Raw genomic sequence first — 14848 nt, 5'->3', positions numbered from 1 at the left:
TTTGGTCCTGGGGAACTGAGGAACTGAGTTTGATTCCCACTTCAGGCACAGGCAGCTCCTTGTGACTCTGGGCAAGTCACTTAACCCTCCATTGCCCCATGTAAGCTGCCATGAGTGGGAAAGCACAGGGTTGGTCCAGGTTCTGTCTGCTGGGTATACACCAGGGTCTGGATCTAGACAGTCAAGGAGTACAGTGTAGTCAATGGTACTGGCAAGTATTTTAAGTCGCAGTTGTACAATTTTCTCATTGAAGTATCTGGCGAGATTGTCTGCTCCTGGTGTATCTTTGCTGTTGGTTGTGACTGGTGTTATATCTAGTAATTTATTCACGTGTTGGAAGAGTTTATGTGTGTCCTTGCAGTTTGGTCCAATTACGGTTTTGTAATATATTAGTTTGTCTTATGGTATATTTATATTTTCTTTGTAGTTGTTTCCAGGCGATAAGTGTGGGGTCGTCTTTCTTTTTATTCCATGCGCGTTCTAACCTTCTAACTTGTGTTTTAAGTTTTTTCAGTTCTTCATTGAACCATGGTATTGAGTTCTTTCTGTGTGAGGTTCTGGTTTGAGTTGGGGCAATATTATCTAATATTGATCTGCATCTGTCGTCCCATTCTACGAGGAATTGGTTTGTTTTTGCCTTTATTGTCCATCCGTTGTGGTAGATCTGTTGCCAGAATGTTACCGGGTCTATTTTTCCTCTCGTGGTGTAGGTTTTTCGTTCTTGTTTGTTAAGTGAGTCTTTCGTTCACCATTGGAGGGAGATGTATGCTTTATAGTGATCTGACCACGGTGCGGGTGTCCATTTTGTTTCTGTTAGTGTAAGGTTTGAGTCAGGGTCGAATTTGTCTGTGATAATGTCTAGTGTGTGTCCTTTGGTGTGAGTTGGTTGCATGTTTGGTCCATGAAGATCCCACAGTTGTAGGAACTCTTTGCATTCTTGGGTGCTTGTAGAGGTAAGATCTTCAAGGTGCAGGTTGATATCTCCTAATATGATAAGGTTTGAGGTAGAGATACAAGTTTTCGAAATAAAGTCCATAAAGTGTGTTTGGGAATCTTGCCAGTTGCCTGGCGGTCTGTAGAGTAGGAATACGTTAAGGTGTTCCTGCAAATTTGGGTGATTGATTCTTACCGAGGTGACTTCAAGTTGTGGCAGAATGGATTCAGCTGTGGTTGTGATGGTGAACTCGGATTTGTATATTATGGCTATTCCTCCTCCTCTTTTTCCGTTTCTTGTCCAGTGGGTAATTTTGTATCCTGGTAGGCATAAATCTAAGATTATGGGGTCTTTAAGATCGTGGATCCAGGTTTCAGTGATGAATAGGAGGTCAAGATTGACTGTAGTGATCCAGTCAGTGATAATCTCTGTTTTATATACTACTGATCTGGCGTTTACGTACCCCATTTGGATTGACTGGTAAAGTTCGGTTTGGGACATAGACGTGTTAATTTTTATTAGCTGCCTGTTTTCTTGGTATCTGGTTTTGTTGTGTCCTTTCTTCCCTTTCTGTTGGTTATTTCTGTATGTATTTGTTTTTCCTTTTAGTTGGTTGTTGTTCTTTTGGTCTGGTGAACTGTGAAACGTTTGTCTGTAGGGTTTGTGTGCTGTGGGTAGATTGTTGTTTATGTTGGGAGTAGTCCATGCGTGGTAGATTAGGGAGAGGAAGTAGATTATCATGAGCAATTTGTTGGTGTTCATGTTGGCTGTGGTTCGTGGTGTTTGGTTGTGGAGTAAGAGTCAGTAGCAATCAGAGGTAAGCGTTTCGCTGAGACGGCCTGTAATGCAGGGCTGATCGTCGGCGGTCCGTTCAGCCTCCTCGTTCTCTTCTGACTCCAGCGGCCGACTCGGAGGTTCAATCCTTGTTTATTGCTCCCCGGGGTATTTTTTTTCTTTTTTTTCCGGAGCTGATCACGTCAGTTTCCTGAGCTTAGCTACGGTCGTGGAGGGTTAATAGACTGGAGTGAAAGTGAGCCTATCTAATGATTTTTGGTTAGTCTCTGTTTCCGCTCTCCCGCGCAGCCGTCATTGCTATTCACTCATGTCTCTATCAAGGAGGTTTAATAGACTTGAGTGGAAGTTAGCCTGTCTATTTCACTCTAATCTTTTGGTTAATCTCTGTTTCCACCCCCTCCCATGCAGCCGTCATTACCTTACACTCAGTTCCAGGCAATTAGTTCTCAGAGCTACTTGCTCCACGTTGTCATTCGGTTCCGCTGGTCCTTTTGTGACAGGTCTAAGCTGCAAATCGCAAGCAAATTGCACCGCGTGGTTGCCGCGACCTCATGGGTGTGAGGTCCAGGATGTCGGCCAGAATGTGTACTTCACTCCTCCCACCCGGCTTACCTTCCGTGCTCCCAATCCTCTCTGGTCTTCAGTTGTTCGTTTCGCCATCTAGTTGGCGAGGTCGAGCCCGCGGCAGGAGTGAGTGAGCGGGCCGGAAGATCGGTTTCCACCTCCGGTGAAGCCCCACCAGCAGCCTTGTCCATGCTGTTTCGTGCCGCCGGCAGCAAGGGACTCAGTCTGGGCTTTTTCTGGAAGGCGTCCCGCGAGCCTCACATGGGGATGACCCTGATGTCCTTCCTCCCGATCGGCAGCGAGTCTGGGCAAGCGTGGGTGCTCCGGGCAGCTCAAGACCCCCCAGTCACCGCACACCGGACTCCTTCCAGGCAGTTCTCCTGTCGGGCAGTGCGCACTGACGGTGGTGCTCTCGGCCACGCAACCGTCAGCCTGACCCCTGGTCACTAGGGTCCTGGCCCGAGTGTGTGCCGTGACTCGAGCGTCCGAACTCGAGGTTCAGCGGGCTCGACTTGGGGGCAACTGCGGCACCGCTTCTGGACTTTTCTGGTCCGCTGTCCGCTCATTTTTCTTCCCGGCTTCTAGATCGGATGGTTGCCGGTTTTAGTCTTTGGTGTGAGTCCTCCAGTGATGTTCAGAGGAGCTCTTCTCAGTGCTTCCTATCTGTCGGCCATCTTGCATCTTACTCCCATCTCTAGGTCATTTATAAATATGTTAAAAAGCAGCGGTCCCAGCATAGAGCCCTGGGGAACCCCACTAACTACCCTTCTCCATTGAGAATACTGACCATTTAACCCTACTCTCTGTTTTCTGTCCTTTAACCAGTTTTTAATCCACAATTGGACACTACCTCCTATCCCATGACTGTCTAATTTCTTCTGGATTCTTTCATGTGGTACTTTGTCAAACGCCTTTTGAAAATCCAGATACACAATATCAACCAGCTCGCCTTTATCCACATGTTTGTTCACCCCTTCAAAGAAATGTAATAGATTGGTGAGGCAAGATTTCCCTTCACTAAATCCACGTTGGCTTTGTCTCATTAATCCATGCTTTTGAATATGCTCTGTAATTTTGTTCTTTATAATAGTCTCTACCATTTTGCCCGGCACCGACGTCTATAATTTCCCAGATACCCTCTGGAACCTTTTTTAAAAATCGGCGTTACATTGGCCACCCTCCAATCTTCCGGTACCACACTCGATTTTAAGGATAAATTACATGTTTCTAACAATAGCTCCGCAAGCTCATTTTTCAGTTCTATCAGTACTCTGGGATGAATACCATCCGGTCCAGGAGATTTGCTACTCTTCAGTTTGTAGAACTGCCTCATTACATCCTCCAGGTTTACAGAGAATTCATTAAGTTTCTCCGACTTGTCAGCTTCGAATACCATTTCCGGCACCGGTATCCCATCCAAATCTTCCTTGGTGAAGACCGAAGCAAAGAATTCATTTAATCTCTCCGCTACGGCTTTGTCTTCCCTGATCGCCCCTTTTACTCGGTCATCTTGAAATTTGGCTGTCCCTGCGATGGAGCAGTCAAGGACACCCAAAATGGATGTTTCTCCGAGAAGGACATCCACGACTTTGCTCTGCCTGACAACCCCCTTGAAATTTGGCCGTCCCTGCGATGAAGCAGTTAAGGATGCCCAAGATGGACGTTCCTCCGAGAAGGACATTCACACCTTTGCTCTGCCCGACAACCCCTTGGTATTTGGCTATCCCTGTGACGGGGCAGTTGAGGGCGTCCTTCTTTTCGTATTGGAGGAGAGCTTGGTTTCCGCCCACTAAAACAAAGGCATGTGCGCGCGTCCCCATGGGAATCCCGCCAGAACATCCTCCATCCCCACGGGAATCCCGCATGTTTGTTTCTGTCCCTGCGGCACTCCTGCTGACCCGGAGGGGTTTCCCGCGGACTCTGCGGGATCCCCGTAAACCCCTTTCCCGTGCAGACCTCTAGTTCAAAGTAAATACAAAGACACCAGTTCTAACTGGCTCTGCAATTAGTCCTTTCTTTGTTGTATAATTGAAAAAAATATAAGAAAAGTTTCTCTTTTCCTGCTTTCCTAATTACACACATTCTTGTTACCTTCTTATATCTCACTTCATACCAGGAAAGAAGTTTAGGGTCCGGTTATATTCTCACAACTAATAAATGATGTTTCTTTTTCCATTACTTCAAGCTTCCCATGCTTTCTCTGGACTCTGCCTCAAACCCCTCCCATCCCCTTTCAGAGTTAATTAGCACATAGCTGATAGACAAATGCTTGCATCCCCTTGCTTTACATGTGGCCTCATAAGGTGTCATAGACAGCAAGGAACAGAATCATTACCTTTTTCATTGTCTTTCAGGAAGAGGATGAAGGGTAGCTCTGGTGCCATGCTGTGAATTCCTTCCATTTCGCACAGTAAGGTTCAATCACAAGCCACCTCTATGCCTGTAGATAAATTAACACTTTGATCTGAACACTACCAGCACACACCACACAGAATGATGGGAGGAAGAACAACAGGTTCTCAGAGGGGTGACGTTCTCCAACATGGGTAGAGTCCCACAGAGTGACCTGAGGGGCAAGAGAGAGATCATAAAATCAGAACAGAATAAAGAAAGAGTTTCAGGACTTTAGAGGGGGGCAAGATGGCGTCTACGAGAGGAGACGTGTTGTGAGAGCTTAAGAAATCCGCAACGCACCTTATGTAAAGGAGCACTCTTTTTCCATTCTTTGAGATGGGGAAGAGGAAAGGGAAGACCGGGGAGAAAGCCTCCCCTAACCCTGGAGGTAATCCCGCTCTTAAACAGACTACGCTTGAAGAATTTAGAGCTTCACCACTGGGAATGCGAAGGCCTGCTTTGATTGATCCTACCTGTTTGTCAGGGGAATCCAGTGTTGAAGCGGCTTCATTAAGTCCGCTTTTTTAACTACTACCTCCGAGACCTGGAAGCAGTGTGATGACGCCAGCTGAGCCCCGATGTGAATCTTCTGAAGTTGGTATTTCAGCCTCGAGGGCTGGGAGAGGCCCTGTCGATTCATCGACCCCATTGGAATTAACATCGAAGAGGGCAGGGGTGGCTGAGGCTCCCCCCTATTTCTTCTGCCATGGGAGCTGCTTCTGAAAGTCTCAGCTTGACTTTAAAACCAGCGGTAGTAACACTTGATGTACTGTGGGAAGCTATCCAAGCTCTAAATGCTTCACTTCAGCAGGTAAATAACTCATTTAAACAGGAACTGTTGGTTTTGAACCAATTTAAATCGTCTTCTAATGAAGAATTCAGATAAATGAACAAAAACTTGTAACACATGACAGTGAAATTAAAAAATTGCAAAGCTCTGTTGGAACTCTTATCCAAGATAGGAATATTTTGGACAAAAGACTAGAATACCTGGATACTCAAACTAGAAAGAACAATCTGAGGTTCCTCAAATTTCCTAAATCACAGCTTATTGCTCCAATTGAAATGTTGAGGAAGTATTTCACAGAAATATTAGAAATCCCTAAAGAGGCATTTCCTCCAATAGTTAAAGCATATTATATTACTAGGACTTCTACTTCTGTGGAACCTCAACAACAATTGAATTTTTTGGAATTCTTGGAAAGTTCTCTTGAGGTTATTACAGACCGAACAACATTAATTGTGACTTTTGCATTTGAGACTGATTGAAATAATATTCTGAGATTATACTTTAAGCACATGTCAGCACAATTTCATGGCATCAAAATACAAATATTTCCTGATCTTAATAGAGAGACTCAGAAAAGAAGAAGGCAATTTATGGATTTGAAATCAAGGATTCTTGGTTTGAATGGGACTTTTCTTTTAAAATTTCCCTGTAGATGTTTGATTTCCTTGAATACTGTTAATTATGCTTTTTTTGAACCTAAAAAACTATAGGACTTTATATTATCTCAAGAAGAAGGAGCGGCTGGTAGTCGAGATACTCCCACAGTTTGAACACTGGCAATCGCTAGCTGCCTAGTTGCATTCCCCCTCTTAGTTTAATTGATATTCATTTTAAGTATGTTATTTACTAGTATCTTGCCCAAGACATATTGTGGACGAAAGAATATGTAATTTCAAAGTTAATTTACTTCAAATTTCTAATAATAATAGTATTTCTCCTATTCTTATAACATTTATGTAATGTAAATGTATTAATGAAACTTATAAATAAAGAATTTAAAAAAAAAAGAAAGAGTTTCAACACTCACATAGAAAACCTTACCACACACTGCATTAAAATGCAACCGTGCAATAAGAAAAGTTTTTCCAGTGCTTTGTGTGGGGAAAACATTTCTCCAGGTCCACAGCAGTGTAGAAGGGTTAGTCACGAGGAGTGAGTGTCTAGTATCACTGCCCTTCTTACTGCAACCTGACCACCCAGCCCCTGATTGCCCTCTGCAACAGCTACCTCTCTCTCCCATCTGATTCCCCTTCCCCTGATATTTAAGGAAAACATTGTCCTGGTAGTCCAGTGAACCCCCTTCCCCTGATATAAAAAAAAATTGCCATGGTCCTCCCTGTCTTCGGTCCAAAAATCGCTTTCCTTAATGAGGATCACAACCTGCCCATTGGATCCTAACCCTTCTAATCAGTTACCTCTAACTGATCACGGCCTTCTTTCTCTAGCACTTTCAGCAATCAACAATAGTTTGGCCATGGGCTCTGTCCCTGACCTATGGAAATGTGCTCTAGTTCATTCTCTCCTTACAAAATCTTCTTTATGCTCAGTTCTCTCTAACTACCTTCCTGTCTCCAATCTGCCTTTCATTTCAAAGCTTACGGAGTAGAGAGGTGTGGTAGCCATGTTAGTCCACTTTTAAAGGTAATCAATAGAAATAAAACAAAATAAAACATGGAAAAGAAAATAAGATGATACCTTTTTTATTGGACATAACTTAATACATTTCTTGATTAGCTTTCGAAGGTTGCCCTTCTTCGTCAGATCGGAAATAAGCAAATGTTGGTAGATGACAGTATATATAAGTGAAACATCAAAGTATTTCAGTGACAGTCTAACAAGATGGGGGTGGATAGGTGAGAGAGGGGGATATGCATGGAAACATCAAAGCATTTCAGTGACAATCTAACAGGATGGGAGTGGGTAGGTGTGGGATAGGGAGATATGCATGGAGATAGGAGGGTGACAAACAGAGCAGTACAACTTTATGGTTTATAATGGGCTAGAAAACCCAGATCTTTGTTAAGTCCTGTCTGGTGGGTGTAAAAATATTTAATCATTCTGACTTCAAAGGTCTTATGTTCCCTGTATTGTTTTAAAGTTACCTTTCAGGATTCTTACTATGAAATCACTGGTACAGTGTTCTGGTTTTGTAAAGTACTGCCCCACAGGCGTGGCATCCTGGCTGGCACTGGCATTTTTCATGTGATGTCTATGTAAATTAAATCTTGTCTTTAGCATCTGGCTTGTTTCTCCAATATAGCATCCTTCGTCACATTTTTTGTCACATTTTTTACACTGAATGATGTATACCACAGACAGAATCCCCCCTTAAAGTGACATACACCCCAGAGCTGGAAAAATTAAGAAAAATCATAAAAGATCTGCAGCCTCTACTCCAGGAGGATGAATTACTGAAAGAGATATTCCCATCCCCACCAGTGCTGGCTTTCCGACAGTCACCCAACTTAAAACACAAGCTAATTAGAAGTAAGCTCCCAACACAGACTCAAAAAGAAGAGAATGGCACACATCCTTGCAATATATCCAGCTGCAAACTATGCCAAAACATTTCACAGGACCCCATAGTCATTCACAAAGGAAAAATATTCAGTATAAAGGAATTGTTTACCTCCTCATCTTCCAATGTGGTATACATCATTCAGTGTAAAAAATGTGACGAAGGATGCTATATTGGAGAAACAAGACAGATGCTAAAGACAAGATTTAATTATTCAAAAGGACTTATAGATTTAACAACTGTCACTGTGTGTACCTATTTTCCACATGTATATGTTAGTATTCCAAATATCTACACATGTAATTAGAATGTAAATTTATGAGCCTACTTCACTGAATTTCCCCTTATGTGGGGCCAGAGCACATTGAGCTGTAGAGCTCATCACGGTCCCATCTTCTCTTTTTAGCTATATTAAATTCATCATAAGCAAGGTAATATAGAGATAAGATACCTTCCAGATCTCCCCCAGCCACCTCTGCATATGGTGGTTAGCCCTAGACCAGGTTGGTAGGTATTTTCTTCCCTGGTAGGTCTTTCACTTCCAAGCAGCCATTCTCTATCCAAGAGACCAAGTCACTCATTTTCAAAAGAGAAAACGTTTCAAAAGCGGCACAAAGCGCCAGATGGTTGTTTTTCACGGAAAAACTACCAAGTTGCAATTTTCAAAATTCATATTTGAGACAGTTTTCTCCACAGTTCATTTAAATCACAAGGGGGCATGTTTTGGGTGATATTTGGATAGGCCTAGAAAACTGTCTAGAGCAACAATTGGGACATTTTCATCTGGACTTGTTTCAATCACAACAAAGTCACAAGATGGTGCCCTAACTGACCAGCTGACTACTGAAGGTATTAAGGCATGACCCCACCTTAATCCCCTAGTTGTCACTAACCCCCTTCCCACCCCCCCCCCCCCACCCCCCAAAGATGTGACAGTGACAGTACATACCAGGTTCTGTGACAGCTACAGATATTATGGCCATTCCTATTATAGCAGCAAGCTGGTCCTAGGAGTAAACTAGTGGTCAGTGCAGTGGATGGTAGAGAAAGGGACCCAGGGCCATATCCCACTCTAACTAGTACAAGTGTGGTGTACAACTGTACCTATAGATAGAAGACATCTGCAGACCTGAGGGCTTTTGTAATGGTGTACAGTTAGGTACAATAGTTTATTACGTGTTCCTGGAGGGCTCACAATACAAAATAAGGGTGTTAAGGTGGGATTTGCACCTGGATCCCTTTATGTGAAGTCCACTGTACTGACCACTAGACTGCCCTTCTGCTCTGTTGGGATGTCTGTGTGACCATTTTATGAGGAACGATGCTACACAGCCATCCCTATAGTTTACAAGTTTATTTAAATCTTACTATCCCGCCCTATGGAATGCCTTCAGGGTGGCTTACAATCTAAAAATAGGAGGAAAGACAGAAATTCAAGTAGAGGGAAAGAAACATGATACATAAAAGGGAAATGGGTAGAACTACAATATAGCTTCTTTCTGTGCACTTTTTTCTACAATTTGTTTTGAATGGTATCGAAAGAAATATGTACTGAGCACAGAACATCTGGAAATTAGAGATTTTCAAAACAAAAAAAATAGACATTTTTCCAGTTTGAAAATTGCTAGGTTCAGGATGAGAACTGTAGACATTTTCACCAAAATGTCTACAATTGGACTTGGATGTTATATTGAAAATGCCTCTCCATGTGTCCTTATTTAACCCCATAGGCAGAGGCAATTTGGATAGGTCCACTTACCTTCCACTGTTTGATTCCATACTTCTAGCACGTGCCAGTCTCTTCACCCACTGAAATATGGTCCACTGTTGCAACTTTGGGTGGATACCTAATCCACATCAGGGCTGAATACTGACTACTGTGAGACACCCTAGATGAAGACATCAATAAGAGAATCCATGTTTGAGCAGACAGTCTAGCATTGTCTCCAGAACTGATAACCCAGTGCTTGCATCTTTCTTTATTGAGCACAGGCAGACACTGGATAATTTATGTTATTTATTTATTTCCATAAACTTGATGTAAAGCCAATCGCATTTAAAAAAGAGGGCCTAGGATGCAGCCACAATTTTAACCTCCATGACACAGTCAGCCCAGATGGGTTGTGACATTAGGAGAAATCACTCCATGGGTCCCATTCGCAAGGCAACTCCCAAGGTCTCTTCATCTACTGTACCTATTGAATGGTGGTCCTCTCACCAGTACTTTATGGGGTATCATCTTTATCAGTGTTACACCTTCAAGTATATTTCAGTGTAGGGTCTGCTTCTTTCCATTTGCTCTCCATTTGGTAGATAACATTCAGGCGAGCATTGATGGTGGACCTCCTATGGCTCCCAACCTGATTTAGGAAACCCAGGGACACAAGGGAGTTTATCACGGATGAGCTCCCCCCAAGTAGCCGTCCTACTGGCCTGTGCTAATCAGCTATCTAATTCCTTAGTGGAGTCATTGAATCCTTTACTTTGAGTACCTGACAGCCCTGGCAAATAGAGTCCTGAATTCAGCTCCCAGGCATCTCCTTCACCAGTAACTGATGACTCATCTGATTCTGCAGCTTCAGGTCTTGTTTCCACTTGGGGCTTCTGAATGTTGACTAGTCGAGAAAAGACTCATAATGTTCACAGAGGACCTCTCTGTAAAAGGCAAAGTTAATTACCATGTTCAGGCAGCAATTAAAGGAAGGTAAGGGCTTCATTTTTGAGCATCATGCAGACTATATCAGGAGGGGGCATGGCACCAGTAGCTTCTCTTTTTGGCCCTGCAGGATGGGGATGATAATTTGATATTAAGGAAGGCTGCATCTGAAAATCCAGAGGGCCATGCTTATATTCTTTGGCCCCCTAGACATGTTGTATCAGATGCAGGGGAAGGAGGGAACTTTCCTGCCCTGAAAAGGCTGCATCAGGGAAAAGAGAGCACTGGCTGCATTCTTTAGACCTATGCAGTCTGCATCATAGAAGAGGGGATGGCACCCTTGGCTTCACTCTTCAGCTCTGCACTGGGAGAGAGGGCAAATGTCTTCAGCCTTTGTACAGTCACACCTTCCCACAGCAGCAAAAAGTGCCATATTTTTGGCTCTGCATGCTTCCCCAGGTACTTACCAACTTACTAACAGGCCCAGTGTGCCTAAAAATATGAAACTGCAATTATTTTATTCAACTAAAGTACCATATAACATTTGATGGAACATTACAATTTTTCTCTGTCTCTATTTTCTGACTTGCAATCATTTGCATAAGTAGCTATGTTTGAAGGAGTTTTTTTGTGATAAGAAGTCAAAAGTTTAAGATATTTTGCTATGATAATTTCTATATCAAACCTGACTAGTTGTTAAGAACAAAGAATAGGATGAGGTGTACATAGGATACGGTATGTAATCAAAGGTAGGGAAAGTGACACTTGTTTTGCTTTCATTAATACCTCACCATTCTGTATTTCTCTGGCAGACAGCGAGTCCTGGAACAGCTTGAGGAAAAGAGCTCCAGCCTGAAGAAGGAATTGGTGTTAGTGAAGGAGGCTCTCAACCAGGCCATGCTAGAAAAGGAGGTCATGGAAAGTGAAAAAGAAGGCCTGAACAGTGCACTCTCTAAAGTAAGGAAGACAGACTGCAACCACAGCATACAGCAAACAACTCATTTCAGGGGTTTCCTCCTGTTCAGTCTGTGCCAACATAGTGCAACCTTCATAATTTGAGATCTCAACTTGTATATAGAGCCTACCATGTCTTGGGCACTGGATGATGTCAGGCATGCATTACGATGTCTTAGAAAGAGCCTGTGGATAGAGACACAGGAATACGAGTATGACATTGGAAGTGAAATCCACATCCAAAGATGATTGTCCTTCTCATGCAGTCTAAGAAGCCAGCTTGGAGAAATGTTATTAACAGATTTTGAAGTAATGAAATATCATCTTGCCTATTTCTTGGCCCTATTGTCATCTATGTTGATTGTATTACTAGTGTTCTTTTTTGTCTTGTTTTATTTCTTAGGTTTGCACATCTTAGTCAGATAAATATATGATTTATTATAGCCATATACCCTGATTTAAGGGGCATAGTTTAATATAGTGTGGTGGATCCCTCTGGTAACTGTCTATTCCAGATATTCCAATCAGGGGTGTAGCCAGCCCTCTGATTGGGGGGGGGGGGCAGTGCATTCCCTCCCTTCCTTACACCCCCCCATGCCAAAAATAATACCTTTCCTGGCAGGGATGCCAAATTCCCACCAGCCAAACCTCGTCCTCGCACTGCTGCAGTACAGAACAAGTCGGCAGTGTGCCTTCAGTCGCTGACACCAGTACTCCTGAGCATGCTCAGTTCTTGCGCAAACTGAGAATGCACAAAGCATTTCGGCATCGGTGGCTGGAGACATGCCACTGACTACTTCTGTACTGCAGCAGTGCGAGGAGGAGGGGAGCAGCTTGGCAATGAATTTCTTTGGCTAGCAGGACTCTGGTATCCCTGCCAGCCATTTAACGGAAGCTGCACATTTGGAGGTAGCCTGAGCCCAAATTTTAGGGGCCCAGGCCCCTAAGGTCTTCTGTGGCTATGCCACTGATTCTAATCAGTGGCATAGCCATGGGCATAGGCGCCAACTGTGTGGGTGCTGTGGGTGCTTGAGCACCCCCAATATTTTCACCTGCCGGAAATCGGAACCGGAAGTTCTCCGAGGACAAGCAGGCTGCTTGTTCTCACGACTGGGTTGACGTCCACGGCAGCCCCCACCAACCGGAACAAAACTTCGCGGGCGGTCCCGCACGCAGGGCACGCCCACCGCGCATGCGCGGCCGTCTTCCCGCCCGTGCATGACCGTTACCGCTCAGTCTTTTCTTTTCCGCGCTGGAGAGAGCCGTGTTCGTCTCTCTCTCTGTCAGCCCCGGAAACCGGATTGCGTTGTTCGCGCGAATCTTCTTATTTTTTTCGTTGTCGCTTTTCTCTTTAGTTTCTTTTACAAAAAAAAAAAAACTGCTGAACTTGATTTTTCCCTCGTCTCTTAGCGGGGGCGTCGCGTTGCGGCCTTGTGGCCGCGCGGTCGATTTATTTTCGAGGTGTGATTTTTACCGCCACCATCGACGACTTTGATTTCGCCAACGCGATTTTTCCGGCGATGTCCTCGAAGGTCCCGAGTGGATTTAAAAAGTGTGGTCGGTGCAGCCGGCATATCTCACAGACCAACACTCACGCTTGGTGCCTCCAGTGCCTCGGGCCGGAGCACGATACCAAGTCGTGTACTTTGTGTCTCGGTCTCCGGAAACGGACACAAGTAGCGAGGCAAGTTCTTCGGGACTGTCTTTTTGGAACTTGCGCCGGCCCCTCGATGTCGACTTCGACGGCATCGGTATCGACGGCCGGTTCTTCAGTACCGGTATCGATGTCCACGAAATCGGCACCGATGGCATCGACCCCAGGAGCACAGGTCCCGTCGGCCCGCCGGTCCTCCGGTGACGGCAGGGGTGAGAGGCCGCGTGGGCAATCGGCCCCGGTCACTCCCTCTACCCAGGGCCCTCGGGACCGAACCCTGTCGGACCCGGTCCCTCAAGGCCGAGGGGGATCGACCTCCTCCTCCTCCATTCCACCAAGCGCCGATGACGGGCACCGCAAGAAGACGAAGAAGCACCGTCATCGGTCGCCATCGATGCATCTGGCTCCCGGCGCCGGAGGTGAGTTGAAGCCGAGGAAGCGGCAGCGTCGAGAGGAGAGGTCCCCCTCTGTAGTAGAGGTACCGCCGCGTCAGGGTCCCAGCACTTCGGTGCAGTCTCCTGGACCCGAACAGCTTCCGGCACCGACGCCTCTACCGGCCCCCTCGCCTTTCCCGATAGCGGGCCTGGACGAGTGCCTTCGAGCCATCCTTCCTGGGATTCTGGAAGGGCTGATGCGCCAGACTGTGCCGGCGCCGGGGGTGCTTGCGCCCTCGGCACCGTTGACTGTGGCGCCGGCTTGCTCTAGCCCGGTGCCGAGGCCTTCGACGCCGCTTGCGGTGCCGGTCTCGACCGCCACGCAGGTGGAGTCGACGTCGACGTAGGGAGCTTCATCCCCGCCGGCGCGGGAGTCCACCGCTCGACGACGCCACCGAGGCCTCGGTGCCTCGACGTCGAGCCGGGCCCGGTTGAGGACTGAGCTGCACGAGCTCATGTCCGACACCGAGGAAGAGGCCTCGTGGGGGGAGGAGGAGGACCCCAGATATTTCTCCTCAGAGGAGTCTGTGGGCCTTCCCTCCGACCCCACTCCTTCACCAGAGAGAAAGCTCTCGCCACCTGAGAGCCTCTCCTTTGCCTCCTTTGTCAGGGATATGTCTATTTGCATTCCCTTTCCCGTGGTCTCTGTGGATGAGCCGAGGGCTGAGATGCTCGAGGTCCTCGACTATCCATCACCACCTAGAGTGTCCTCCACGGTACCGTTGCACAATGTCCTCAAAGAGACACTGCTTCGGAACTGGTTGAGACCACTATCTAATCCCACCATCCCCAAGAAAGCAGAGTCCCAATACAGAATCCACTCGGACCCAGAGTTAATGCGGCCCCAATTGCCTCATGACTCGGCGGTCGTGGACTCTGCTCTCAAGAGGGCACGGAGTTCGAGGGATACCGCCTCGGTGCCCCCGGGGCGGGAGTCGCGCACTCTGGACTCGTTTGGGAGGAAGGCCTACCAATCTTCCATGCTCGTGACCCGCATCCAGTCTTACCAGCTCTACACGAGCATTCACATGCGGAATAATGTGAAGCAACTGGCGGACCTGGTTGACAAGCTCCCGCCGGAGCAGTCCAGGCCTTTTCAGGAGGTGGTCAGGCAGCTGAAGGCGTGCAGAAAGTTCCTGTCCAGGGGTATTTATG

General features: G+C 46.0%; 1 protein-coding gene across 1 annotated transcript in view; it reads left to right on the top strand.

Annotated features, from left to right (window-relative positions):
* The window catches only part of CROCC2 (ciliary rootlet coiled-coil, rootletin family member 2), an 825280-nt gene that overhangs the window by 236850 nt on the left and 573582 nt on the right, over nt 1–14848 (top strand). Inside the window, 1 exon segment of the mRNA XM_030216488.1 lies at nt 11464–11608. Coding sequence (XP_030072348.1) covers nt 11464–11608 — 145 coding nt within the window.

The sequence above is a fragment of the Microcaecilia unicolor genome, chromosome 10 (genome assembly GCF_901765095.1).
Source record: "Microcaecilia unicolor chromosome 10, aMicUni1.1, whole genome shotgun sequence".
In the NCBI taxonomy this organism is placed as follows: domain Eukaryota; kingdom Metazoa; phylum Chordata; class Amphibia; order Gymnophiona; family Siphonopidae; genus Microcaecilia; species Microcaecilia unicolor.
This window is presented reverse-complemented; position numbering and strand designations above follow the sequence as displayed.